Source organism: Eutrema salsugineum, unplaced genomic scaffold, assembly GCF_000478725.1.
Source record: "Eutrema salsugineum unplaced genomic scaffold, Eutsalg1_0 scaffold_6, whole genome shotgun sequence".
NCBI classification, from domain to species: domain Eukaryota; kingdom Viridiplantae; phylum Streptophyta; class Magnoliopsida; order Brassicales; family Brassicaceae; genus Eutrema; species Eutrema salsugineum.
Genome location: NW_006256547.1, coordinates 224211 through 251815, shown reverse-complemented (window position 1 = coordinate 251815; position 27605 = coordinate 224211). Strand labels below are relative to the sequence as shown.

The window sequence follows — 27605 nt, the reverse complement described above, 5'->3', positions numbered from 1 at the left end:
GTGCTCCTCCTTTTTCCGTTTTCCCTATTGATTATTATTTTACACTAGTGTAACTATAAGCGCTACCTATCACCACGAAGGCACGAATCTTCCTGGATTTTTTTTTTGTTTATTTATTTAAAAAACATCGTTCTCTATTTTTCTTCATCAATAGTATTATCATATTTTTCACCGTGCGATTAACTGAACATGACATGCTTTGCGTTGTAACTTGTACGTATACGAACCATTTTCAAAATCTTCTTTTTAATTTATCAGGCTAACAGAAATTCTTCCGCCATATTAAACTATTTGTAACGCCGCAAAACTTCTTTGGGGATTGGCAGCTTTTAACATGTCTTGCGTATGCTTTGTAAGGGGGGGTAAAGGTAATTGTCATGGTTGATGGTTTTAAACAGTATATGCTGTTAAAATAAAAAGAAACAATAGTACATGCTTCAGTTCTTTTGTACAGAAACCAATTTGTTGATTAATTAATTATTTAGTTCAACCCAAAAAAATAGTAGTCTACAGTTTCACTATTAGAAAATATAAAAGTTATATATGTAGTGTGCTTTTTTAGGTGTGTAATGGCAGTAATGCGTAGGAACTAGGAAAGGAGCATGAATCATAGGAAGGTATATAATTAGGAAGAAACAAATAATTTACAGAGGAAGAAAAGGAAAATGTATTCCGACATTGAGTGACGGCAATGCACGTGAGGTTCACGTGGCCTTCAAATGGGGACGAGGATAAAATTCAACTTATCTACTGTACTTTTTCGTTGCAGGTAAAAATAATGATAATAATAATTAGGGATCAAAGTCTCAAAATGTTTCACGGAACTCTGTATAACAGAAAACGACCTCAAGGTAAGAGATTAAAGATGTTAGTTAGGAAAAGTGGATTATTTGATCATATATAAAAGATTGCATCTGTTATATTAATTTATAACTAACCATGTCGTCTTAAAAAATTTGAATACAGGTTTATATATCAAATTTTGTTCGGGTAATTTAAGTGTAATTTTCATCATCCAATCAAAAGATGAAACCGATAAAAGTTTTTTTTGCTGTATGTTCCCCCCCAAGGCCCCAACCCATAGCTTTTCTCACAATTGGAGGAAGACACGTCATACAACTCGCGCACATTTGTTAAATTCTTTTTTCCATGCGTACAAATATATATTTGTATATAATTATATAAATGGTGGTGCACTGTCGGGCCATCATTTTGTCTCTTATAAGTTATAACGTCGCATTCTCAAATCTGATGCACTTATATATACTGTAGATTTAAGTCTCAGCTCGAACGTGTTTCTAGATGAAAGATAAATTGTCTCGTGAAATAACAGCTTTAGTTTATATGGGGAAGCACATGTACATAATAATATTGTATGGATTACAGACGGGATAAGATAAGTATAACCGGAATATTGCAACAAAGGGATTTAAATCTCATTTATTTGAAGATTAAATAATATGTGGAGTAGACTAAAATTTTGGTTTATTGCACAAAATAAATAATATTAAAAATGTAGAATAAGTAAAAGATAGATAGATACATGAGGAAGGAAGGAAAGTGGTGACGGAGACAAGTTCCACGCAAGTGAATGAGTGATTGAAAGTTAAGGAGGTCACATGGGTATGCTTTCCAATTGGGTTACGTGTCGTCTCCCTCGTACTCCTTTCCCTTTGGACCACACTTGTCCTTCTGCCACGTGTCCTATCACCTTCCCTCCTTCTCCGGGCCTCTCTCTCCTTCCCTCAGATTCCATCTTTGACTTTCCGTTTGCAGCATTTTTGTTTTTTATTTTGGTCAATTTTAAATTTAGATTGGTTAGGGATATTAATCAGTACCACATTTTTTATTTTTTATTTTTTCATTCTTCCAATAGATTACAGGGCATATCCCAGTGTTTTGATTCTTCCATTGATCTAGTACAAATTAAATTGATTGGGTATACAAATGACTGTAAATAGTTTATGGAAGGATTTTTTTTTTGTTAAATATACATTTTGACTTTTAGATATTTCTAGCTCTGCCAACATCCGGTCCATTATAATAAAGTTTATCATCAACAAAAACAAGCAGTTACTTACATTTTCTTGATTATTTTCCTTTTTCTTATTTTTTGAGGATTGGGAATAATTTTGGTTCAACCAAAATATCTAAAGAGAACGTATGGTTGGTGAAAATTGTTCTCTTTCTTTTCCATTCGTTTGAATTCAAAAGTTTCCTTTTATATATACTACCGTCGTTTTGAAAAAAAAGCTGTCGATTTATAAGGAATACAAAAACGGTATGGAGAATACCTTTGAAGTTGAAACTAAGAAAATCCATGCCAGTCCACTCTTAGATATGTTTTATGTAACTATGTAAATTTTACTTTTTAACCAAAAAAAGGAAGACAATGTTAATCGTTAATCGCATTGAAAAACGACATGATTAATGCATTACTGTCACACCAATATTGAAGTCGATTGTACATTAAAACATAAGAAAAGCACCCAAAAAGGCAAACCAGCTTGAATTTGTATTCTACCAAGTCTTAACCAGTAAGTGACATATGTGGTATTATACAGACTTTAAATTGGTAGATGTGGATAATTTAAGTTAGTTTATACTTTAAACATATGGTCCACGATAAATAGATATGGATAAGATTTAAAGTCTGCGTAGGTTTTGTGTCTTAGTGTCTTAATATGGGATTGAAGACAAGAGTTGTAGTTAATGTGAGCTAGGGATTCAAACCCAATCACAAAGTTTGAAAGTAACGATCAAATCATACAGTCGTTAATTAGGGGTTATTCTTATATTCATAGATGTATACATATAAATATATAATAAAAAAGTGAATATATTGTATTATGAAATGTGAAAGAAGATGCGCATATGGACACGGGATAGATTCCTTTTCTCATATGCTTTTGAGTTGGGACTTACGATTTATTGTCTTTTAAATAAACTAATCCGAATTAATTATCACTAAAGCAAAATGATTAAAAGAAATAAATGTCATGTTTATCCCAACATTTGCCTCCCTTGTTTCCCGTACTTCTAACTCTCTCAGTACTTAGCGTAACAGATAGGTAATTGGGCAGAAAGATTCCATACGTTTTTGCTTTCTTTTAATTAATCTAAAGTTATTTATCAATTTATCAACTAATTCGTACTATAATTATCCTATTATCTTCTGATTGTGCTGGCGATGGATTAGCACTAATAAACTTAATCAGTAGAGTACTTTGAGGCAAGTACTGCAGGGATGGACAAGACAACTAATCCTAAACATCCAAAACATCCAAAATATGATATACAAGATTCGAGCTGTAGTTATATCCTTAATTATTTTTATCTAAATGGACTAAGTTCCATACATATGGGCTTTTCTATTTAAATCGTGATTCAAATACTTATATATAAACTCTTAAACATACATATACGGATTCATATAAAACTTATATGTGAAATAAATTTATTAATATTTAATTGTGACATGTGATACAGTGGACTAATAAGTAATAACAACGCCCGTTTGTTTGTTCTATGATTTTTTTATTTTATTTTTTTGACAACGTTTGTTCTAAGATTTTCTAAAATTAACTTTTGTATTAAATGGATCAAAGTTTTTTTTTTTTGCATGTATCAGGTATCAAATTTGAAGGATTTTAGATACATTAATTTTACCGGTAGGAGGATACATTTTAAATGGATCTCTAGTTTTTAGATACATCTAGATACGTTGATGTTATCATTAGTAAATACTAAAAGCAATGTGATACTTTAACGATCTCAAAGAAACACCAAGCTCGAATTGACGAATTGGATGAAAACAATCTGAATGCCAGTAATTAAACATCTTTTATGAGGAGTATCCAAATTTGACTAGAGTAACCCATAATTACGCCACGATTTAGGGGATTGTTAGTAATTAATTAGTCCTCAATGTAACTTTCTTGGAAACCTAAGGAATGCGTTTTGGACATATCGATTTGGTTAAAAGTTAAGACTATCAGATACAATAAACGAGTCACAGTTAAAAAACTTTTAAAAGTCAAAGTTAACCAACCCATTGTAACACTGTACAATTAGTCGGATCATTAATAGATAAACTACGGGTTAAAAAGGTCAGACTTGCACACTTTCATTATATTATAAATCCCGGAGTTTGTATATGACAGACAATCGTTTTTACTATTATTGTAAAATAAAATACCTTCTATCTGTAGTCTACAACTGTTTGAACAACATATTTGCAAAACCACACCCTAGTATTTGCGATATTAAGAGAATACTCTTAATTATGTTTCAATAAATTAATTTCAGTTTATATCAGTATATTATATGGTAGCATGATTTTTTAGTAGTAATATATTTGAATTGTGTTAATGGTACTCAACTTATTTTTTGGTGAAACGTTGTCAACTACCGTAAAGCTTACACCTTGAAACACATCACCAACAATTAAAGTGCTCTCTACTTTGTGGTGATTAAGATACTAAGCAAAGATTCTAATATTGATTTATATGATAATATATAAATCAACATTCACGATTAAAATAAAGAGAACACGGTACTAAAATTGATAGGTCACGTGGATCGCCATCGTCCGCTTGTATGAACCTTATTGCGAGCTGTATTCTCGTACAAAATTACAAAACATGGAACAACTTTACAGCACATGAAAACAATTAATGTTAATCATAAAACCAGAATAAGATTTTAATTGATTGTCAAGGAGTATTTTTTTATAGTTACTTTCAATTTGCTTACTTAACGATAATGGGACAATAAGTGTCGTGCTGTGGCGGCGACATTGTCTCTAGCGCAAAGTAATTTGTTGGGATAAAGAAATTGTCTTTGATCCAACAAAACTGGGGTGGGCTTTATTTGAATTCTGTGGGTATTTTTGGTTAGTTTTGATAATGTTGGTCCAAATTCTAATATATTTTTTAGTTAGCACATGCGAACATAATTTTATATCGCGTAACGTATAATTCTAATGATAAGTGTTTTTCCTTAATTTGGATTTTTTCTTAATGGACATTTTGCCATCTGTGTGATCCGTTGAATTTTGAATGCAAATATGATTTCCTAGACCTTACCAGAGAAACAAAAAAGAAAAAAATTACTCTATCTGGTTTAATTATGGGTTTAGAATTAAGATTCAGAATATTTTGGTTTTAAAAAATATATTATTTTACACGGCCAGCTGCAAACTTTTTTAAAAATAATAAGTGGCCGGCGTCGTTAGCTAGTTAATAGATGCACCGTAGTCTTTCATTTTTGTGCTCTAGGATGACAGCATAAGGCCCAAACTTTATTTGTAAGAGAATACATTAATGAAGCACATACAGTAAAAACTTGGAATTTTGATATTTTATTAATTTATAAAGTTATTAATTTATAGATTTTAAAGAAAAATATTGTTCATTTTTATTAATTATAAAAGAATTTTTTGATATAATTTTTTATTCTTTAAAAAAAATCTTTCTAAAATAACATTAAGTTCTAAAAAAAATTTCATTTTAATAAAAATAAAAACATCACTAATTTTAGTAGATTATCTCACTTATATGTTTATATCAGACTTTGTTTATGGTAATTATTAATTTATAATATTAATGGGACCAAATACATATACATTTTATTAAATTTATTATCTTATTATTTTATCGAATTGTATTATATTTTGAACTGACCCAATTCGGAACTATCAAAAATTATTAATTTATCATGTTTAATAGAGTTTTTACTGTATATAGTCTGCTCTTAGGCCCAAACAGTTAGATTGTTTCTTAATGACTTCTTCATTATTATTATTATTTTTTTACGCTTGTCGGCAGCTAGTCAAAAAATATAAAAGGGCTTACATACATACTTTTCTACATTTTCTTGTACATACATAATATAAAAGGGCTTGTACACAAATCCATTTTTTTTTTGTTTTTTGCTACAAAAATCCGTTTTGCAGTTGTCTAAACAAGATTTTGTTGTGAAAACTTAGAAACTTTATTAATCACTGGAATGTATATATAGAGTACATAGGGAATCTAGGTTAAGTACAATGCCCTGATAGGCCTAATGGGCCGGTATAAGAGTCCATATATGATATGTGTTATAACACTCCCCCTTGGACGAGTGAACCGGGTCAGCTACTCAATCGGGATCTCGATAATGCGCTGGGGAATGTTGCCTCATTAAAACCTTACCAGGAAAAACTCAGTGGGACAAAACCATGGTGAAGGAAAAAGAGTACAACACGCATTACTCCCCCTGATTGTAGCATCACTGCAGATCTCTAAGTCTATACATTCCTATCTGTTTGACGAGCTTCCGGTGTGTTGAAGTAGGCAATGATTTGGTGAAGAGGTCAGCTGAATTCTCACTGGATCGGACCTGCTGAACGCTGAGAGTGCCGTCCTTCTGCCAGTCTGAGGTTGAGAAGAACTTCGGTAGAATGTGCTTCGTCCGATCTCCTTTGATATATCCTTCCTTGAGCTGAGCTATGCATGCCGCGTTGTCTTCATACATCACCGTGGGCTGTGTGTCTTCGTCCATACCACAATCTCTGCGGATGTGCTGAGTCATGGAGCGCAGCCAGACGCATTCCCTACTAGCCTCATGAATGGCTAGGATTTCAGCATGGTTTGATGAAGTGGCAGTGAGTGTCTGCTTCATTGATCTCCAAGAGATGGCTGTTCCTCCATGCGTAAAAACGTAGCCAGTTTGAGACTTGGCAGTGTGCGGATCTGATAGATATCCTGCATCGGCGAAGCCGACTAACCCATCTTTATTTTGGTTAGTATAGAAGAGTCCTAAGTCTTGAGTACCTCGAAGGTATCTTAGGAGATGTTTTATACCGTTCCAGTGCCTCTGAGTTGGAGATGAACTATATCGAGCGAGGAGGTTCACGGCGAAACATATGTCTGGTCTAGTGTGACTAGCCAGGTACATTAACGCTCCTACAGCACTGAGGTATGGCTTTTCAGGACCAAGGATTTCTTCATCATCCTTTTGGGGACCAAGAGGGTCATCACTTAAGCTTCTAACTACCATTGGGCTGGTCAATGGGTGAGCTTGGTCCATATTAAATCGCTTGAGTATCTTTTCGATATAAGCCGATTGATGCACAAGGATTCCTCCTTTGATGTACTCAAGTTGTAATCCCAAACAGTACTTTGTTTTGCCTAGGTCTTTCATTTCGAATTCTGCTTTTAAGCAGTCGACTGTTTGGGAGATCTCACCAGATGTTCCGAGGATGTTTAGATCATCCACGTATACTGCTATGATTACAAATCCTTTGTTTGAGTACTTCTTGATGAAGATGCATGGACTGATGGGGTCATTTTTGTAGCCTTCTTTGATGAGGTAATCGCTGAGGCGGTTGTACCACATACGCCCACTTTGTTTCAGTCCATACAAGGATTTGTTCAGCCTGATGCAGTATTGATCTCGAGATGCATTTTTGTCTTTTAGTTCAATACCATCTGGGAGTCTCATATATATTTCGTTGTCCAGGGGCCCATAGAGATATGCGGTTACAACATCCATTAACCGCAGATCAAGATTTTCTCTTATGGCCAGACTTATGAGGAATCGGAATGTTGTTGCATCCACCACTGGAGAATAAGTCTCCTCATAATCGATTCCGGGTCTCTGTGAGAATCCTTGTGCTACAAGCCGTGCTTTGTATCGAACGATTTCACCGAGTTCGTTCCTTTTGCGCACAAAGACCCATTTGTGGCCCACTGGCTTGATGTGTGATGGGGTCCGGATGATCGGACCGAACACGTTTCTGAGTTTGAGACTCTTTAACTCCACGTTTATGGCTTCTTTCCATTTTAGCCAATCTGTTCGATGTGTACACTGTGTTATTGACGTGGGTTCTAGATCCTCTTGCGTGAGCGCAACATCAAATGCTACTTTGTATGCAAAGAGTGCATTTAAGTCGACTTCTTTTCGATTCCATTGTATTCCGGACATATTGTAATTGATGGAGATCTCATTGTTATCTTCTGAACCTGGAGATTCGGCGTCCCGAACTTCCATTGAGGGTTCATTAGATTGAGTCTCAGCCGCGGCTATGTCTGATATTGCAGGAATCCCGGTTTCGGTTATTGCACCTTTCTTTGATTTCCGGGGATTCTTATCTTTGGAACCGAGAGGTCTGCCCCGTTTGAGACGTGGTGCAGACTCTGTAGCAACTTGGGTCTGTCCCGTTGGGACAACTATTCGTACTGGTGCATTACAAGCTGGGATGTACGATTTGGTTACTTTGGTCGGGTCAGCAAAGGAATCTGGCAATTGATTAGCTAGCTTTTGATAATGAATAATCTTTTGGATCTCTGAATCACATTCTAGAGTCCGAGGATCTTGCCAATTTAATGATGTTTGATTCCATGAAAGATCTTTGACCAGCTTGTTTGTCTCACCACCTAAAGAGGGATATACCGATTCATCGAATTGGCAATCCGCATATCTGGCCTTGAAGAGATCTCCAGTGGTTGGCTCGAGATATCTTATGATGGTGGGAGAGTCAAAACCAACATATATTCCCATCCTTCTTTGAGGTCCCATTTTGGTTCGATGTGGTGGAGCAATGGGTACATATACTGAACACCCAAATGTTTTGAGATGGGAGATGTCTGGCTCATGACCCGAGAGTAGTTGGGATGGGGAATATTTGTGTTCACTAGATGGCCGGATGCGTATGAGTTCAGCAGCATGTAATACTGCATGTCCCCATGCTGAGGCCGGGAGCTTTGATCTCATGAGTAATGGTCGGGCTATCCATTGAATGCGTTTAATGAATGATTCAGCCAATCCATTTTGAGTATGGACATGTGCTACAGGATGTTCCACGGTTACCCCCATGGCCATACAGTAGTCATTAAACGCTTGTGAGGTAAATTCACCAGCATTGTCAAGGCGGATAGTCTTTAGTGGGAAGTCAGGGAAATGGGCCCGCAATTTTATGATTTGGGCCAAGAACCTAGCGAAGGCTTGGTTTCGAGAGGACAAGAGACAAACATATGACCAACGGGTCGATGCGTCTATAAGGACCATGAAGTACCGGAATGGTCCGGAAGATGGATGTATAGGTCCACAGATATCGCCCTGGATTCTTTCTAGGAAATGAAGTGTTTGTTTAGAGATTTTAACTGGTGAAGGCCGAGTGATCAATTTGCCTTGAGAACAAGCTGTGCACATGAGGTGTTGAGGATAAGCTCGGTTTTCTTTGAGGGTATGCCCTTGAGAGTTTTGAATTAGTTTACGCATCATATTTGCACCGGGATGACCGAGCCGGTCGTGCCAAATAGTATAATCAGTAAACCGGGCTTTGAGAGTGGTATTAGCTTCAATCATACTGACTTTAGCATGGTAAAGTCCAGTAGAGAGCGCGGGTATGGTTTCGAGGATTTGTTTATGGCCGTCTACGGTTTTAGTGACTAGGAGGGATTCTTTGTTCCCTTGACCTTGGGTTTCTATGTGGAAACCATTCTGTCTTATATCCTTGAAGCTCAGAAGATTTCTCTTCGAACTAGGAAAATATAGAGCATCTGGTATTTCAAGTTGTGTGCCATTTGATAGCAACACATAGGCATGGCCATATCCTTCGATAAGGTTTGAGGGACCCGCGATGGTGCTAATATTTGCGGTTTGATAGGTTAGGTTTATGAAGTAACTTTTGTTTCTTAAGATAGTGTGGCTGGATCCACTATCTACGACTATGGTTTCCATTTGCTGGTGTGCTTTTCCACCTTTGGATTTCTGACAGGCTAATGAAACTGGGAGCTAATAGACCTCAGTTAGCCGCTACAAATTCCAAGGATTGATCACCAAAACTGGAGAAGCTGCTGGTTGAAGAAGGAAAAACTCGGATCTGGTTTTTTTTTTTTTTTTTTTTCGGTTGATCGTCGTGTACTGTAAGTGTGCGTGAGGGCGCGTCCGACGTTGGATCGACAAACGGTTTTCACCAGTAGATTCGTCTCGTCGAGGGCTTCGATTTGATATGTAGATCGTCTTCTGGTTCCTCACGGTTTGGAAGATATGCGTCTTTTAAGTTTCGACTTGCTTTTAGGGTTTTGGTGGTGACCGGATTTATTAGGGTTTTTCGCTCAGAGAGTCTTATCGTGCTGATAACGTGTTGTGAAAACTTAGAAACTTTATTAATCACTGGAATGTATATATAGAGTACATAGGGAATCTAGGTTAAGTACAATGCCCTGATGGGCCTAATGGGCCGGTATAAGAGTCCATATATGATATGTGTTATAACAGATTTATATTTTTTTTTTTTTGGGGGTCGAAAAACAAGTTTATGTAGGAACCTAAAATTTATACTCTTTAAATCAGTTATCTCACAAGACTAAAAGAAATTCACCATTCTGACAATTTTGAAACCATATGGACTAAATTCATTGAATTTGTCATAAAGCATAAGTATCTTCGTTGCGTTATTATCCAAATTCAAATCTGCTTAATAATTTTTAAATATTCAATTGGCATCTAATATATGTATATATTCTGATCTAAAAACTCATAAATATTGCTACATATATATCGTGGACAGTGCATAATAATCCAAGCGAGTCAGGTATATGTTCTTTTTTATTTATGAAATGTTTGGAATCTGTCATCATGATAAGTTATTTATTCCTTTAACTGATTTGATCCCTAAATTATGCTTCCAAAATAGCAGAAAATTCAGTGAGGTTGAGGAAATGTCACGTCCAGACGATATAGTTTTTGGTTTCTTCTGAATATAATAAACTAAAAACCTAACAAATAAGACAACCCATCCTTTTAAGAAAAATATAATGTCGTTATTATATATTAATGTCATCTAGAAGGTCAACTGGATGTGACCGAAGGTATAAATGAATAAGATTTCTCTTTTTTTTGTTTTTAACATTGAATAGGACTGATAATTAACGTAGTTTTATTAAAAGTAAGAGGAGAAGAAATATCTTGATCTCTTTCGACGGTTAAAAGAATTACTTCTACATCTATGGGCACAAAACAAAACTTTGGAAGGGTGCAAATGGTTGTGGTTTTAGAAGAATAAAGGAAACTAAATTAAAGATTAAGCCGAAATTTCACCATTGACAAAAAAATGAAATTTCACCATTGACAATAAAAGTGAGTAATAAGTTCCATTCGTTATGCTGAAAAAAATGACTCTAGAATTTACTTTATTTTATTTTTATTTTTCTCAACTACACAGTTAAAATTATTATTTAACTTATCTAGGAAATTAGAGAAATAGATCATTCGGCTGAGAAGTACAAAATCTTGATTAATTATGAACAATCTGTTTTTAAGTCTAGGCTCTCTATAATCATGTTTTACATGCTCAACGTATAGCTTATAACTGCAAATAAAGCGAATATTTTTTTTTTCTTTCGTCTAACGAGTCCAAAGTGTCATCCGGGTAAAACAATTATGTACTCTTATTGACACCAAAATAAAACTTTGGAAGTGAGAAAAGATAGATTTTCTATTTTCTTTTTTGGAAAAAATAATTTCGTGGAAAACTAGTTCAAAAGACGGTAGAAAACTATGGTATATCAGTTTATATGTTCAAAAATGGAAACATACTACACAGACAATTTCACATTGTATGACAAAATTATATTATGTTAACAACTCCGATTATTCAATATTACAATGGACAAGTAATCGAAAAATACGAATATTAAAAGTCTAAAAGACTGAAACACTAATATATTACAAAACACCAAATTATCCATTTACAATGGAAAACTAGTTGAGAAATAAAAAATACCAAAGCATCATTACAATGGAAATAACACTAATTTTGAAAAAAATGGCACACAGTTTCAACGGCAAAGCAATCCTAAGCACCACGTGCCAAGTCCCTGTCACGTTCCAGAAAGCGCACACACTCGTCCGTGACTCTGCAAAGCGACTCGTGCGCTGAACCACCACCGTCGATGCTCAACGACATCTCCGCCGAATCTCTCAGCCTCTTCACCTTCCTCCTCATCTCCTCACCTTCCTCCTCCGCCATAACCTTCCTCACAATAGCCTCAATCTCCGACCTTGAAATCGCCTCCGGAAAACGATCCGCTCGGACGGCGATCCCGAGTTCATCGCTGAGAAGCGCCGCGTTCATACTCTGCTCGGCGAAAAGAGGCCACGCGATCATCGGAACGCCGCTAACGACGCCTTCTAGCGCCGAGTTCCAACCGCAGTGGGTCAAAAACCCACCAACGGCCCGATGGGCCAAAACTTCAGCCTGTGGGGCCCATGACGGGACCACGAGACCTCTATCGCAAGTCCGAGTCACGAACCCTTCCGGTAGATACTCCGGCGTGCTGTCCCTGCTGCCGTCGCCTTTAACCGAGAAATACTCGCTTGAAGACGATCCGTCCACGGGCGGTCGAACCACCCAGACGAACCGTTGCTGGCTCTGCTCGAGCCCCCACGCCAGTTCGGTTAGCTGATTAGCCGTTAGAGAACCGCCACTCCCGAAGGAGACGTAGAGAACCGACTCATCTGGTTGCTCGTTTAACCAATCCAAAACCGGGTGATCGGTCTCGGATGATTCTACCGGTCTGCATAACGGACCAATCGGGTAAACCGGTACACGAGCCACCCGGCCCAAAAGCTTCGGGTCTTGAAGGGATTTTAATGATTTGGGCTCAATCTCTTCCCACGTATTCACCAGAATGCCATCCGCCTTTGGGTAAGCCAGACAGTGACGAACGAAATCACGGTAAAGCGGTTCGTCCGGAACCAGGTACGCGTCCATGGTATCTTCGAAGCGAACCGGCTCGCATCCCGGTACATCAAGCGGTTTTCTTTGCACCGTGTGCTCCTCTTTGAGATCTTGATCCAAAGTTGGATAATATAAAGCGACCCCGACATAACGCGCGTTGGAAGCGATTAGCACATACGTCAACATGTTGAACTCAGATGCGAGACACAAAGCGTCAGTGCCAAACAAGTCGACGATCAGAGCCGTTGGTTTTTGATGCATCGCAGCGAGCTTTGATCGGAGGGCTGGGACGGCTTCGCGCATAATGGTTCCTATCTTGGTCACCACGTGGTCTGCGGGGTCCACTAAATCAGAAATGTCCGGCAAAGGAAGATTGACGACGTCGACGTCGGTTGAGTTAAGGAACTTGGACTGAGCGGAGGCTGCGTCGTTTTCGAGGACGAATAAGGTGACGCGGAAGCCGTGGTTAGCCGAGAGACGTTTTGCGAGCTCCATCACCGGGATGAGGTGGCCCATTCCTGGACTCGAAAACATGGCGGCGTGTGGTTTTGTGATCTGCATTTCTCGTCGTCTTCTTCTTCTTCTTTACTTGTTGTTGATGATGATGCTTTTCTATGGTAGCTGCGCTTGGGCTCATTTATAGCCTGCCAATTCTATATAGTTTATTTGTAAATGAAACTATTGATAATTGTTGTACCCAGTCTTGGTCAAGATGACCAAAATCTGTAATTTATTTATTGTTATACGACTAGTTTGTAATAGCGAATCTCTATATTATTATAGGATTTCTATGTTTGGTTCGTTTGTGAGGTGTATATTTAAGCATTTTAACAAAAAAAGTAAAAAAAAAATTATCTATCAGCTTTAAAAAAAATCCATTAATTAATATGCACAGATGCTGTTAATTTAAAATTGGATTATGGATTATCAACAAGGACCATAAATGTTTAAGCCGTAGTTTTTATTAAACTACCATCTTAAGGGTGCACATGGCCTTACAAAGACTTTAAATGTCGTTTAGTAATAATCCTTTAATTTAATATGCACAGATGCTGTTAATTTAAAATTGGATTATGGATTATCAACAAGGACCATAAATGTTTGAAGAAGTTGATATCATTTTAGTCTTTTTTTTTTTATTGGAAGCATTAATAAAAGTGATAAATTCGTGGAAAATAAAAAAATATTATTGATTAATCGTATTTTTTGTTGGTGGGATAAAAATAATAACAAAACGTGATTTTGCAACAAAGAAAACATGTTGAGTAAAACCTATAAAATAGAAAATAATATCACTATGCTCTTACTCTTTATAATTATATAAATTAATAAATATATGATTATCTATACAAATTTCTTAAGACTCGATGGAAATGTTACATATTAATTTTCATTACTTTTTTTCTTATGACCGATTACTTTAAATTTTAAAGAAACACAACATTATGAAATCGTTTTGTTGGTATTAAGAAAATGTGCTCTTTTTAGCCAAGAAGAAAAGAAAGTAAACTGTGTTTTTTACAGATCGAGCAGAGTGCAGTGCACGATGGTCATTGACGCCTTGGTCAGGTCGACCATATTGAAATCTGGAGTAAAGACCGGTGGGAGTCTTTGTTTTTACTTTTAGTGCCCACGTCCAACATCCCTGAAATCAACAGAATTGTAATTACAATCCACACGGATAACCTAAATGTAAGTTATAGTTCTATTTTTTTTTTTACTTCTATAGTTCTGTTATATTTATCAGAAAATAATATGAACCCACACAACTTATTTTCTTATACTTTCTATAAAATACGCAAGTATACGTTTGGATATACGGTTAATTTGTTTATTCAGAAGTACATATCACTGGAAAAATTCAATTCATATATAATAAAAGTAAACTGAATTTTTAAACATAAAACGAGATCATATTCAATGAATATGTCATGCGAATGTAGCTATACATATATAAGTATGGGATTTAATTTGTGTTGGTAAGATAAATATAGTGAAATTAAAAGATAAATATAATGAAACAATAGTTCATAGAACTTAATGTAACTATACGGGTCTAAAAGACTAAGCGTATATATATATACATAAGCTGAAATTTGTATATCTTTTTAAACTCGGGATTATAATATGTAATATAAATTTATCGTGAAAAACTACTTGAATTCAAATGCTAAAAAAAAAAAAACATATATACGTGTACGTGACAAAAAATAAAGAGTTATATGATTGTCTGTATCATTTACATAAAATAATAAAATATCGTCGATAGATTGGTTCCTCGCAAGATCTAGCTACCACCACAATTGTCCTATATAAACCACCAATAAATATTTTCAGAAAAATTAATACATTTTTTTTTGTCAAAGACTACATAACGCAATACTATGATATCTAGAGTATGATCATGTGTTTGAGAAAATATAATTTGAGACATATATATAGAAAATGACCAAAATTACCACATGATCGGACTCACGTTGAAGATGGTGGATCACATGCCCCATAGTATTTTATTTTAACTAATTATTTTTGATATTACCAGTAATTTTTTATAACAGCAATATTGACCATTAATACGCATATATATTTCAACTGTCAATATGTATACACATCTATCGAAAAATGGAGAAGAAAACAAAACTTTAGGAGAGAAGAAATATAATTAAGTGTTTTGATTATATGATTAAAGCACCTAAATTCGCAGGAAAGCAGTTACAACCATTTCCGTTTCTTACAAACCTAACTTACCTTCTTCACTAACTATGCATTATCATGTATTTGATTGCTGGTAACAAATTGGCCACGTTAGTTGATCACCGGCATCTCTTACTTTGATCATTAATCCAGCAAATGGCCAACAAGTTACAATCGCCGACGAAAAAAAAAAACATAAAAGTAATCTGTTTTAACTTATCGTTCGTTATTTTCAAGGTGAACGTAAGAAACTTAAATTGAAATACAACTGGGTTAATCTTTAAATCGGGAGTCGGCTAATAGTTTATTTTTACGTTGACTAACAAAAATGTAGGTGACAAAAATTAATCATTTCCATCCCCACTCCCCTACAAATTATCATATTGCAGTTTTCTTATAATTGAAGACCACTCCAAAAAAATAATGCGGCGGTGCGTGATTCGCCATGATATATTTATTCATTCAAAGCATATTGTATGATTATGGCGGCTAGCGAAAATCATCATCTAATCGTAAATTATAATTGGACAATTGTTGTTGAAAATTTCCGCTTAGTATATAATTAATTCCAGGCTAATACGGCAATACCCGATAAACAAATTTTTTTTTTTGGTCTTATAGCCTAGTGTTTATAGTTTAAAAGAAGAAAAATTCTTGGGTTCACCTCTACAGGTGAATTCATTCATTCACTCTCTTTCATTTAAGCCAGTGAGAATCTGCCATGTAATATTATCTTTAAAGAAAAATAAAAAAGAAAAAATAAAAAATTAAATACTCAATCAAATATTTTGTTAAATATATATCTATAAATAATATATATAAAGATTTGAATTTACGATTTAGTTTTTATTTTAATTTTTAAGGTTTATAAATTATGATTTAGAGTATAAAAATTAGAATTTTGGATTTAAAAATTAAAAATCAGAGATCAGGGTTTAAATTCTAAAAATAAAACAAATATATATATATATATATTAAAAATAAAAATAAATATAATATAATATTATGCTTGGGTTCACTATTTCTAATTTAGGTTTTAGTTTTTCTTTATTTAAAATTCCAAAAATGAAACAAATAATTATGTAAAAATATTTTTTTATTAAAACTAATTTTACATAAACTATGTTTGGGTTCACCATTTCCAAATTAAGATTTAGTTTTTTCCATTGAAAAAATAATTTAATATTATGTTTGGGTTCAATATTTCATTTTTAGGGCTTAGTTTTTTTTCATTTAAATTTTGAAAATAAAACACATAATTATGTAAAAATATATTTTTATTAAAAATAATTCATCATAAACTTTAATATTATGTTTGGGTTCACTATTTCTAAATTAGGCTTTAGTTTTTTCTTATTTAAAAAAAATATTTAAAATGTGTTATTTTGGTAAGTTATTTTAATTGATTTTATTATATGGCAGATTCTTATTGGCTAAATTAAGAGGGAGTGAATGAATGAATTCACCCATAGGGATGAATCCAAAAATTGTCCTTAAAAGAACCAGTACGAAAAAAATCATAGAAATTCTATAATATTTTTGATAAGGAGCCATATTGAAACCCGACCCACTTAGTACGGCTCGTCGTGATCCAATTAGAATCTCACGAGGGGGTGAAGGGTGAATCCAAAAATTGTCCTTAAAAGAACCAGTACGAAAAAAATCATAGAAATTCTATAATATTTTTGACAAGGAGCCATATTGAAACCCGACCCACTTAGTACGGCTCGTCGTGATCCAATTAGAATCTCACGATCCCCAATATTTCTGAGGCTTTTATGGTTTGGCCCATTTTGAATGTTTGTAGCAATAGGAAACGTCGTCGTTCTGGAGTGCGTGATCGTCAACGCCTGCTCCTGGCTACGATCGACGTCGGGTCTGCTTCTTCTTCTTCTTCTTCTCTCTCTCTAGTGGTCACTCACTCTACACCCGTGAACAAACCCTAGGAGGCAAATATGATGAACATCTCCAGATCCGTCTCGCTGATCTCTTTATTCCTTCTTCCGTTACTTAGCTTCTCGTTCTCCGTCGATAATCCGACCGATCGGCGTGTACTGGTTCTTCTCGACGATTTATCTCTTAAATCCTCTCATTCCATCTTCTTCAACACTCTCAAGTCCCGTGGGTTCGATCTCGATTTCAAGTTAGCTGAAGATTCGAAGCTCGCGCTTCAACGATACGGCCAGTACTTATACGATGGGCTGATCATTTTCGCCCCGTCGACAGAGCGTAAGATTTTCGATCTCTGAGTTTGCCGATGAATAGTTTTGCAGATATTGGAATCTGATCTGCACATATTTAATTTCCTTGTTTATAGGGTTCGGAGGATCCTTAGATTCGAAATCCATTGCTGATTTCGTTGATTCCGGTCGTGACTTGATCTTATCGGCGGATACTTCTGCGTCTGATCTGATTCGGGGAATTTCCACAGAGTGTGGGGTTGATTTCGACGAGGTTCGTCTCTTAGTACGTGGAAATGGAATTGTCTTTGTTTTGGAACAAAATGCAGCATATGATTTTGATTTAGTAGCTATTTGTCTCATTAGGATTCTTCAGCTATGGTTATTGATCATACCAGCTTCTCCGTCTCTGATGTTGACGGCGACCACACCTTGATTGCTGCCGAAGATTTAGTTAAATCCGATGTCATTTTAGGGAAAACCAAGATTGAGGTAACTTCCCTGCTTCCTAGCTGAGTTCTGTGACTAATACTCATAAGTTTCTTGTATGGATTTGGATTAAAGATAATGAATTGTAATCGGGGTTTCTGATGAGGGACACTTTAAGTTTATTCTGTGTTTGGTTTTTGGATTACAGGCTCCCGTGCTCTTCAGAGGGGTTGCGCATTCATTGAACCCTACCAACAATCTGGTGAGTCGAAGAACATGCCTGTTTCTTGTACAATATTACTGTTTCTTCATATCGATTACTATGCCTTGATGTGAGTATTAAATTTTGCCAAACCATGCCTCATACTCCATTGCTAGGTTTTGAAAGTTCTTTCAGCTTCTCCCTCAGCTTATTCTGCTAACCCAAGCTCGAAGTTGTTGAGTGCCCCCCAGCTCACTGGGTCTGCGATTTCGCTTGTGTCGGTCATGCAGGTCTGATAATTCGTTGTTCCCGTTAAGTCTTAATTATTATGTTCTTGGCTGTACTTAGCTCTCCACTTCTGAAATGCCTTGAGTTCACTGACTTCTTTATGTTTATTTTAAAACTGCAGGCCAGGAACAATGCTAGGGTTGTGATCTCAGGCTCTTTGCAGTTGTTTAGCGACAGGTGAGCAAAATGTCTGGTGGTATCCCTCCAGCTAATTCATGGATTTTTCTGATTCAGAGTTTTGTTTCCATGAGGCAGGTTATTCAGATCTGGCGTCCAGAAAGCAGGGAGTCCGAACAAGTAAGTAGACACATATTTCATCAAGTGAAACTTTTAGCTCACATGATCTGTAGGTACAAAGATTGAAGGGATTTTTGTTGTCAACGATAGATGGCCGTATCTCGTTTTGAAACAAGATTTACTGATCTTATATAAAACTTTTCCAGATATGAAAAATCTGGTAACGAACAGTTTGTGACTGAACTAAGCAAATGGGTCTTCCATGAAAGAGGCCATCTGAAGGTATATCATGGTCTTTTTCACTCGTTTTGCACACTCCTCAAAACCTTGGTAGCTAGAGATTGTTTGTTCAATTAATCATCTCATTTAGCTTCATTGGTACATTCCTCACCTATCTTCTGTGTCCAGGCTGGTAATCTTGTACACCATAGGGTTGGAGAAACAGACGAGCCAGCAATATATAGGATAAAGGATGACCTGGTATGGTTTCTACATCTTCCTACTCACCCAAAGTTCTGTGCTTAGGTGATAATCGCCTGGTAATCAAGTGGGAATCTGCGGCAATCTTTTAATGTGTCATTGCATGGCAGGAATTTTCTGTGGAGATATTCGAGTGGTCGGGGAAGAGCTGGGAACCGTATGTCGCAAATGATGTGCAGGTTCAGTTTTACATGATGAGCCCATATGTGTTGAAAACCCTGTCAACAGACAAGAAGGTGAGTTATTTGTGAGCTCCAAAACAGAGTCGTGCCTATTGTTTCGGATTAAAGTTGCTTTCAGCTATAGAAGTTAGAACTCAGCCTGCTTTGTTGCCTACTTTGCAGGGTTTGTTTCATACATCTTTCAAGGTTCCTGATGTCTACGGTGTATTCCAGTTTAAGGTTGAATATGAAAAGCTCGGCTACACTACGTTATCTCTTTCAAAGCAGGTGAGTAACAATCTCTTTAAGAGTTTTGCTAAACAGCTTTCCAGACATTAGAAATATGACAGTAAAAAAAAAATGCGGACATTTGCAGATTCCTGTGCGGCCTTACAGACACAATGAGTATGAGAGATTTATTCCAACTGCGTATCCTTATTATGGAGCCTGCTTTACCACTGTAAACCCCATACTTCCCTCTTCTCTCTTTGTCACACTCACAGCAGATAGAAGTTAACCTCTTAACACACTGTTCTTCAATGCAGATGGCTGGTTTCTTCGTCTTCAGCTTCGTCTACCTCTACCATAAGTAGAATCCCTTAAATGGTTCTCCTGTCGCATTGAGTAAGCCAAACCTTCATATTTAGATGAGAAAAAAAAACATTTGAACCTTGAGACCAGTTATTTTAATGCCAACAAGCTTTTCATCTGTCCTAGTTTTAGAAACACTTGCAACCTTTTTTGTTCCCCAGATGTTGTTTATGTTAACGTAACTCTTACACCCTTCCTCTGCTCTGTTTTCCCCTTAGTATGTCCGAGGCAGGTCACCATTTTTAAAACCCACAATGGGACGTGTCTGTTGGATAAGAAAATTTGGGGAATTTATAGTATCCGGTATTATGTGAATTATAAAAAATATTGGGGTAGATGTGTGAATAAGAATGTAAATAATCACCAAGTTACCAGCATGAATAGCGCAAAGTGTCAGGCATCTGTGTAAATAAGTGAAAGACAAAGAATGAATGCGTAAATAATAGGGACCCATGATAATAAGTGAAAATGAGGGCCCATATGTGAATATGAAAAAGTAGATTTATTAAACACTTAATTGTCGACTTTATGATATGTCGCATAGTTACTGTATGTGAAAAAAAAACACTAACAGATGGGTGCACAACGAAACGATTCAGAAACCACTTTTGTCTCCGTAAATCTACAATACACAAAAATAAAAATAAAAACTTTTCTCAAGACACTGATCGAGGAGTTTTATTTATTTTGTGTTGGTCGTCACTCGTCATACACTCATACTCCTAAATATTGTATAGCAAATTAATTCAGAAAGTATTTTTATATTTTTATAATCATGCGCATATGAATAACACAATAGTAAGGTTAGTAGGCACTAGGCAGGGGGCGTATAAAGTTGCGAAGAGAGAGAGAATTCATATGAATAAAGACGCTTAATTATAAGTAAGGCGAGTTGAGTAATTGCTCAGCGTGGAATAAGTCAAACTCGCTAGCCAATGGGGAAATCAAAGAGAAGACAAGTCAAAGACAGAAGCAGCAACTCAGTTGTTTCTCTCTTCTTCTTCTTCTTCTTCTTCTTCTTTCCCAATCAATCGCTCTCCTTCTCCACTCTCTCTGATTCTTTGTAATTAGTAAAGATTTGAGATCAATCTTCTCCACATCCACATCCACATTGAGCGTCAGGTACTTACTGACCTCTCTTTTCTCTCCGATCCTCCGGCAACGAAAGCTCTTTTCTTCAAGCTCTCCAAGTCAAAATATTTTGGGGATTTGATTCCTTCCCTCACTCTGTCCATGTTTCTTGGATTATTCACCAAAAGCATGGAAGACAAATCAAATTCCAGCAGGAACAGAAGCAACACCCCACCCCTTGAACAGATCCGAACAGACATGGGTTCCTTATACTCGGCAGATCTTAGTGCTTACAAGTCAGCTTGTAGAGAAGATCCAGATTTGCAATCCTTCGATTCCTCGCTTCATCAACGCACCAACCGAGTCATCAACTCCCTCGCCTCGGGTGCCGAAACTCGGTCTTTGTCCTTCGACGCGCTCATAGAAGTCTCTGGCTGTCTTCTCGAGATGAACCAAGAGGTCGTTAGGTTTATCATCGAAAGCAGAGAAGATGTGTGGGACAACAAAGATTTGACATGTTTGGTCAATGCTTATTTCGACAGCAGCATCAAGACTTTAGATTTCTGCAATGCTGTTGATCACTGTGTGAAGCGAGCCAGGATAGGCCAGATGATCATTCAGTTTGCGGTTAAGCAATTTGAGATCGAGTCTTCAGCGAAAACATCCGTCGAGCCTGGTACTAATAAGTACGCCAAAACTTTGCAAGAGCTCAACAAGTTCAAGGCTTCTGGTGATCCGTTTGACGCAGATTTCTTCTTGCTTTTTGAGTCGGTTTACGAGCAGCAGGTTTTGCTTCTTGAGATACTGCATAAACAAAAGAGGAAGCTTGACAGGAAGCTTAAGAACATAAAGCATTGGAAGAAAATATCGAATGTGGTTTTCGTGACTGCATTTGTCTCTGTTTTGATCTTCTCTGTGGTTGCAGCTGCTATAGCTGCACCGCCCGTCGTGACCGCGGTTGCAGCGGCATTGGCGGTTCCAATCGGGTCCGTAGGGAAATGGTGTAATCATCTTTGGAGCAAGTATGAAACTGCTGTCAAAGGACAGAAAGATATTGTTTTGTCGATGAGGATTGGTGCTTATGTTACCATGAAGGACATGGAGAACATTCGAGTCCATGTAGATAGGTTGAAGATTGAGATGGAATCGATGATGCACAAAGTTGATTTTGCAATCAAGGAGGAACAAGAAGAGGCGGCTGTTAGGCTTTCTATGCACGAGATCAGCAACAAGTTTGATGTTTTCACAGAGAGAATAGAGGAAGTGGGTGAAAACGCGGCAAAGTGTAGCAAAGATATCACATTGGCGAGAACAATCGTCCTTAGGCACATTCTAAGTTTCCCCTCAAGTTCAGATTCTGAGCAAGGAAACTTGTAAGTTGTTGTTTTCCAAAAAACATTTTAATCTTGTTGGGGTTTGTGTAAAGTTTGAATCTTTTTTGGCTAACTTCTTGCACTCTTGTTTTTATCAGGATTGAGGCTATCACATTGTGATAAACCCTATAAATGTACCGATGGTTTTGAGTAGACGCTATGTGGTATGTCACATACAGTATATAGCTTATATATGTTCTACAGAGTTGTGTACCAGCTCCTGTATACATCTGTATCTGTTTAGCAGGTGGCTTCACAACATCATGTATAACACAATTGGAAATAAAATCCCAAGTCGATATTGATGTTTACTGTTTAATATTGTCTGAGAGTTGTTGATTAGCCTACAGAGGAAGCAAGTTAAGAAAAGATACTTACAAATGTGGTCCTTTTTGGAGGCTTTATCTAACGTATTAGTTGTTAGTAAAAGGCGCAAGTCTCTGCAGTCTGCATTTGATATAATTTGATGTGATACTTCAACCAACTCCACCAATGACATTTACTATCAAAACTTTTCACAAAAAAACATATAACAAAAGACCGAACCATATGACGTCTAACTGTTGATTCTGATCAGATAATTTTTTCTTTTTCTCTTCAAATTCACCTGAGCCTTGATCTTACGCTCTTCTTGTATGTTTTATTTTTAACTTGTCTCATCTCGGAAACTCTGGTGTAAGCAATGGTGTTTTGTGGATTCTTGTCGGAGCTCGTGAATTGTTGGAAATCAAGAGTTAACAAGAATGGAACCAACACTTCACCGGTTAAGAAGATGGTCCGAACAGATATGCGGTCCAAATACTCATCAAACCTGACTTCTTACATATCCGCTTGTCAAAAAGACACCACCCTTAAATCCTTTGATTCCTCGCTTCACCAACGAACCAACAGAGTCATCAGCTCCCTAGCTGCTCGAGGTGAGACACAGTCTTTATCACTAGAATCGCTCATGGAGGTCTACGGGTTCCTGCTTGAACTAAACCAAGAAGCGGTAAGGCTCATTATTGAAAGCAGAGAAGACGTCTGGAACACATCCTTTGCTTTAGGGAGGCTTGTAGTTCTGGAACACATCCTTGCGTCGCCCGCCAATTCAGTTTCGTAGAAAAGGGAACTTGTACAAATCATCCATCAATGGGCGTTTCCAGACAGTAAGTAATGTTAAAATAGTTATGTTCACTCAAGACTCGGGCTGTAAAATTGGGCTTATAAGTTAGGCTTTTATGGCCCACTATAGTTTGCCCATTTGAAAGATCTGTTTTTTTTTTTAATAAATAATATTGTTTTTTTTTTAACATAAATAATATTGTTTTCTTTCTCTTTTTTCTTTTGGTTTGCATTCTCTAACATTTAAAAATTAATCTTATAGAAATAAGAAATTTTCAATTCGAATACATAATCCAGTATGATAATTTTTAGTATTTTTTTCTAATAAAGATCATTTTTATAGTTTATTGTAAAAATTAAAACATTAATAAGAATAAGTTAGTGATGTGCATCTGGTGATATTTTGTAAAATATCCAGATAATCAGTAATGGTTTTGAATTTGATTAAACAAATGATAAATGAATCTACATCAACTCATCAAGTGTTAATCTTGGATAATGGGACGTAGAGAAACAGAAACAAAAGTTTATGTGTAGTGTTACCATTTTTATTTCAGTTTTTCACTATTTTAGTGTGTTTACAAATTACAAAAATGACAATAATAAAAAAAATATAAGTGTCTGAAAAGGAAAAAAAATTCCCAAAAAAATATAAATATCTTTGGAGAGAGATTTTTTAAAACGCCTGAAAAGTTATGGAAAAGAATCGGTTACTTCGTAATTTGGACAACAATTGGAATTAACGGTCAAAAAAAGGAGAGTGGGAAAATGATGAATAAAAACAGTAAGGTTAGTTCAACTGGGGAAGGTAGCTTCGTAAAAAGAAGGAATCAAAATGTTTTAATGTATTAATTTATAAAAATAACAAAAACAAAGAGACCCCACTAGAAATTTAAGTAGTTGGAGCCTCCTCGTGAGAGTTTGGTACTAAACAAACAAAGAAAAAAGCAAAACGAACCCTCCTTAGATATCAACTCCCCAACACTCTCACACACACACTCATCGATTCCAAAGCCTCTCTTGCATTATACGTGGCGACTCGTTTACGTGTGTCCTCCTCACACATTTATTAGTTACTCACCCTCCTAATTTTCCAACCTTTAGTTTCCGTGTATATTGTCTTTTTTTTTTTGGTTAATTGAGATTCTCCGAAACGCAGGTCAAATTGTTCTGAAACTTAAAGCTACCTTCAACGTCAGTTTTACGGTAATGTGGCCTTGAAATAATTATCTCTTCGGTTTGAAGACCAAAATTCGTATTTTTCCATAATTGATCTTACTATAAACATTTTGAAATGACGAAAATATCTAACTCACATGCATGTTTTGGAGATTAGTTTTGGCTTTTAAGTAAAAATATCTTGGATATAACTTAATAGTAATAAAACAATAACGACAATTTTTGTATATCCACACCACCAACTAAGCAGAACTCCATGTTTCAATGAAACACAAACTAAATGTTGAACTTTTTTACTATGTATTTCTTAGAAAACTGGTTTATGATTATTTTTATGGATTTATGTAGTAATGCCTATTTTGTTTCTAAACACTTTCTAATTAAAGACTACAATATAAACAGATATCACATTCCCCATGTTACTCATCACACATACCATTGTCTTCTACTACGATTTTTTTTTTTAATAAAGATGTGACAACTGCAGATTTTCGAACAAGGCATTGTTGCAATAGGAATCGGTCTCTCGTGTCTTCGTAATCTAGCACTGGAATATTCCTCATTGGCTTAATATTTGAAAAAGATAAAAAAACCCTCCGAATTTATATTTTAATAACAAAAAAAAACAGAGATGATGCTAGAACTTATCTAAATCTACGTGTTATGGAACACCGCATTTTAAAAGATAATACACTTTTATATCAAAAACCCGTTTTAGAGTATTGACAATTTCATTTAATTAAAAGGGTTTCTAGACGAATTAGCATGAGAGAACAATTTTAGTAATGTTAATTGCTAAAATAATAAACAAAAATAGAAAGCAGAGTGGACGAAGATGATTGGTTTAGAAAGACTTCGCGTGTTAAGAAGATTTTCTCCAAAGATCGGACGGCAATGCGTGTCTGGTCGCTTATGACGTCGAAAACTTAGCTTGCCACGTGTACGATCATCAGCATTAGCTGACCGATATAATGTTTAATCCCGTGACATGACGATCTAATCTCTCCCTCAATTTATCACGCTCTGATTTCTCAAGAGAGAAATAACTCAATATTGGTTACCCAAACTTGGAAAAAGCGAGGATTTTTTTCTTTTCCATTTAATAATTTCGAGTTTGATGTTCAGTATAATCATAAATTACTACACTATTATTACTTACATGTTTCAAAAATGTGAATTTAAAATTATTCCTTACTCAATGATTTTTAGTTGTTTTTTTTAAAACAGACATGTGTATCGAGTGTATTCACACCCATTAGTAAACAAAATGCATTATTGCACTAATAAATACTCTGTCCTTACGTTTTTTGTTTTCGTTGTATCTCTCAACTATCCATACGTTAATTAGCGTCGTTAATTAATATGGTATTTGAATACTTAGCTGTATCATACAAGTCATAACTAACGATTTATATATAGTTTAATAAGATGAGAAATAGATAAGCAACGCCTATGTGTAAATCTCGTGGTAACTTGATAATATATCGTGATAAGATGCTGTTTCTTGGGAGCTTCTCGTTTGTTGCGTCGTTGCTCTGAACCAACGCTAATACTATAAAAGGCAGCTCAAGTCTTTCTATTTAATCTCGGACCAAATTACAAAGCGTGTTCTGTTCTGTCTCTTCCAACAACAAACCATTTTCTTCATTTTATTTCTAACGTAGCTTTTGAGATCGACGATGGCGTCGTCGAAGAAATCCCTAGTTCGAAATCTCTTCAACATTTCCAAAACATATTCCCGGATTTCGGGTCTAACCCGAATGCGTCCGACCAAACCCGGCATTACTCATGACGCCGGAGATTCTGGAATCCGCCGGAGATTTCTCCACAAGAGGGCGTTTTTCTCGCCGGAGATAGTTCCGCGAGGGGGTAATCTGATGGAGAAACTCAGGGAGCTGAGCTTGTCGAATAATCGGATTCGCCTTGACGAGATGTTACCGCCGCCGACGCCGGAGAAGACGTATCCAGGAGTTTTTCCGGCGGTTACGGTGGAAGACGTGAAGAAGCTTATGAGAGCAGCGGAAATGGAGATGGTGAAATCGAAGCTGAGAGAGATCGGGGAAAATTGGGTTCCGTATTCGGAGTTTGTTCGGGTATGCGGAGAAAACAGTTCGGATCCTGAACAAGGTAACCGGGTCGCGAATATGCTTGACGAAGCTGGAAACGTCATCGTTTTGGGGAAATTCGTCTGCCTTAAACCCGAAGAGGTAATTTTATCTTTTAAGTACGCATGCATCACAAATCACAAATGTACAAATGAAACTTTTAATTAAAAATTAGAAGCTAATAAATGTTCTTTCTTAATTTGATATATGGTAACAGCTAACAAGCGCCGTGGCTGGTCTAATCCCGAGACGCGAACCCACTGGCGACGCCGCGACAAGACGAGAGTTGGAACAACTTGAGATTATAAAATCAGACATCGACAAAAGAGCCGATGATTTGGTACGGCGAGAGTTATGGGCCGGACTAGGCCTGATCATGGCACAAACGATTGGTTTTTTTAGGCTGACGTTTTGGGAACTATCGTGGGACGTGATGGAGCCCATATGCTTCTACGTAACTTCGACTTATTTCATGGCTGGTTACGCCTTCTTCCTCCGAACCTCAAAGGAACCTTCCTTCGAAGGTTTTTACAAAAGCCGGTTCGAGGCGAAGCAGAAACGGTTGATTCAAATGCTCGATTTCGATATCGATCGCTTTACCAAGCTACAGAAGATGCATCGTCCAGACTTTCCTAAATCCGGTCGTTGTTGATCGTAATTTTTTCTTTTCTTTTCTAAATCGGATACTAATTAAATGTATAAACGTCGAAAAGATCCGTAGAGAGTAAATTAAAATTAGAGGGATAAAAATATACACTTTGAGCTTTGATTCATTTTAGAG

The 27605-nt window shown here is 36.3% G+C and overlaps 4 protein-coding genes across 4 annotated transcripts; 3 read left to right on the top strand and 1 right to left on the bottom strand.

Moving 5' to 3' along the window:
* Positions 1-11763: 11763 nt before the first annotated feature.
* Positions 11764-13313, bottom strand: LOC18012785 (UDP-glycosyltransferase 72E3). Its single transcript, XM_006393800.2, has one exon. The coding sequence runs from the start codon at positions 13289-13291 to the stop codon at positions 11846-11848; it is 1446 nt and encodes a 481-aa protein (XP_006393862.1). The 5' UTR covers positions 13292-13313; the 3' UTR covers positions 11764-11845.
* Positions 13314-17274: 3961 nt separating this feature from the next.
* LOC18013197 (dolichyl-diphosphooligosaccharide--protein glycosyltransferase 48 kDa subunit) lies at positions 17275-20184 on the top strand. The gene is made up of 13 exons (XM_006393799.2): positions 17275-17653; positions 17742-17878; positions 17971-18096; positions 18242-18295; positions 18412-18525; positions 18645-18700; positions 18779-18820; positions 18967-19042; positions 19169-19240; positions 19351-19476; positions 19585-19689; positions 19778-19861; positions 19947-20184. Exons 1-13 carry the CDS (start codon positions 17380-17382, stop codon positions 19992-19994), a joined length of 1314 nt encoding a protein of 437 aa, XP_006393861.1. The 5' UTR covers positions 17275-17379; the 3' UTR covers positions 19995-20184.
* Positions 20185-20943: 759 nt separating this feature from the next.
* LOC18013196 (UPF0496 protein At5g66675) lies at positions 20944-22755 on the top strand. The gene is made up of 2 exons (XM_006393798.2): positions 20944-22436; positions 22535-22755. The coding sequence occupies exons 1-2, from the start codon at positions 21226-21228 to the stop codon at positions 22554-22556; spliced, it is 1233 nt and encodes a 410-aa protein (XP_006393860.1). The 5' UTR covers positions 20944-21225; the 3' UTR covers positions 22557-22755.
* Positions 22756-26312: 3557 nt separating this feature from the next.
* LOC18012352 (calcium uniporter protein 3, mitochondrial) lies at positions 26313-27591 on the top strand. The gene is made up of 2 exons (XM_006393796.2): positions 26313-26926; positions 27042-27591. Exons 1-2 carry the CDS (start codon positions 26399-26401, stop codon positions 27474-27476), a joined length of 963 nt encoding a protein of 320 aa, XP_006393858.1. The 5' UTR covers positions 26313-26398; the 3' UTR covers positions 27477-27591.
* The last annotated feature ends 14 nt before the right edge of the window (positions 27592-27605 follow it).

Bases quoted from the DNA above. Each gene is read 5' to 3' on its own strand.
- LOC18012785 (XM_006393800.2), bottom strand. From the start codon at position 13,291: ATGCAGATCACAAAACCACACGCCGCCATGTTTTCGAGTCCAGGAATG.
- LOC18013197 (XM_006393799.2), top strand. From the start codon at position 17,380: ATGATGAACATCTCCAGATCCGTCTCGCTGATCTCTTTATTCCTTCTT. The intron at 18,701-18,778 runs GTGAGCAAAATG...TCCATGAGGCAG, and splicing joins TTGCAGTTGTTTAGCGACAG to GTTATTCAGATCTGGCGTCC. The intron at 19,477-19,584 runs GTGAGTTATTTG...CCTACTTTGCAG, and splicing joins CCCTGTCAACAGACAAGAAG to GGTTTGTTTCATACATCTTT.
- LOC18013196 (XM_006393798.2), top strand. From the start codon at position 21,226: ATGTTTCTTGGATTATTCACCAAAAGCATGGAAGACAAATCAAATTCC. The intron at 22,437-22,534 runs GTAAGTTGTTGT...TGTTTTTATCAG, and splicing joins GATTCTGAGCAAGGAAACTT to GATTGAGGCTATCACATTGT.
- LOC18012352 (XM_006393796.2), top strand. From the start codon at position 26,399: ATGGCGTCGTCGAAGAAATCCCTAGTTCGAAATCTCTTCAACATTTCC. The intron at 26,927-27,041 runs GTAATTTTATCT...ATATGGTAACAG, and splicing joins TCTGCCTTAAACCCGAAGAG to CTAACAAGCGCCGTGGCTGG.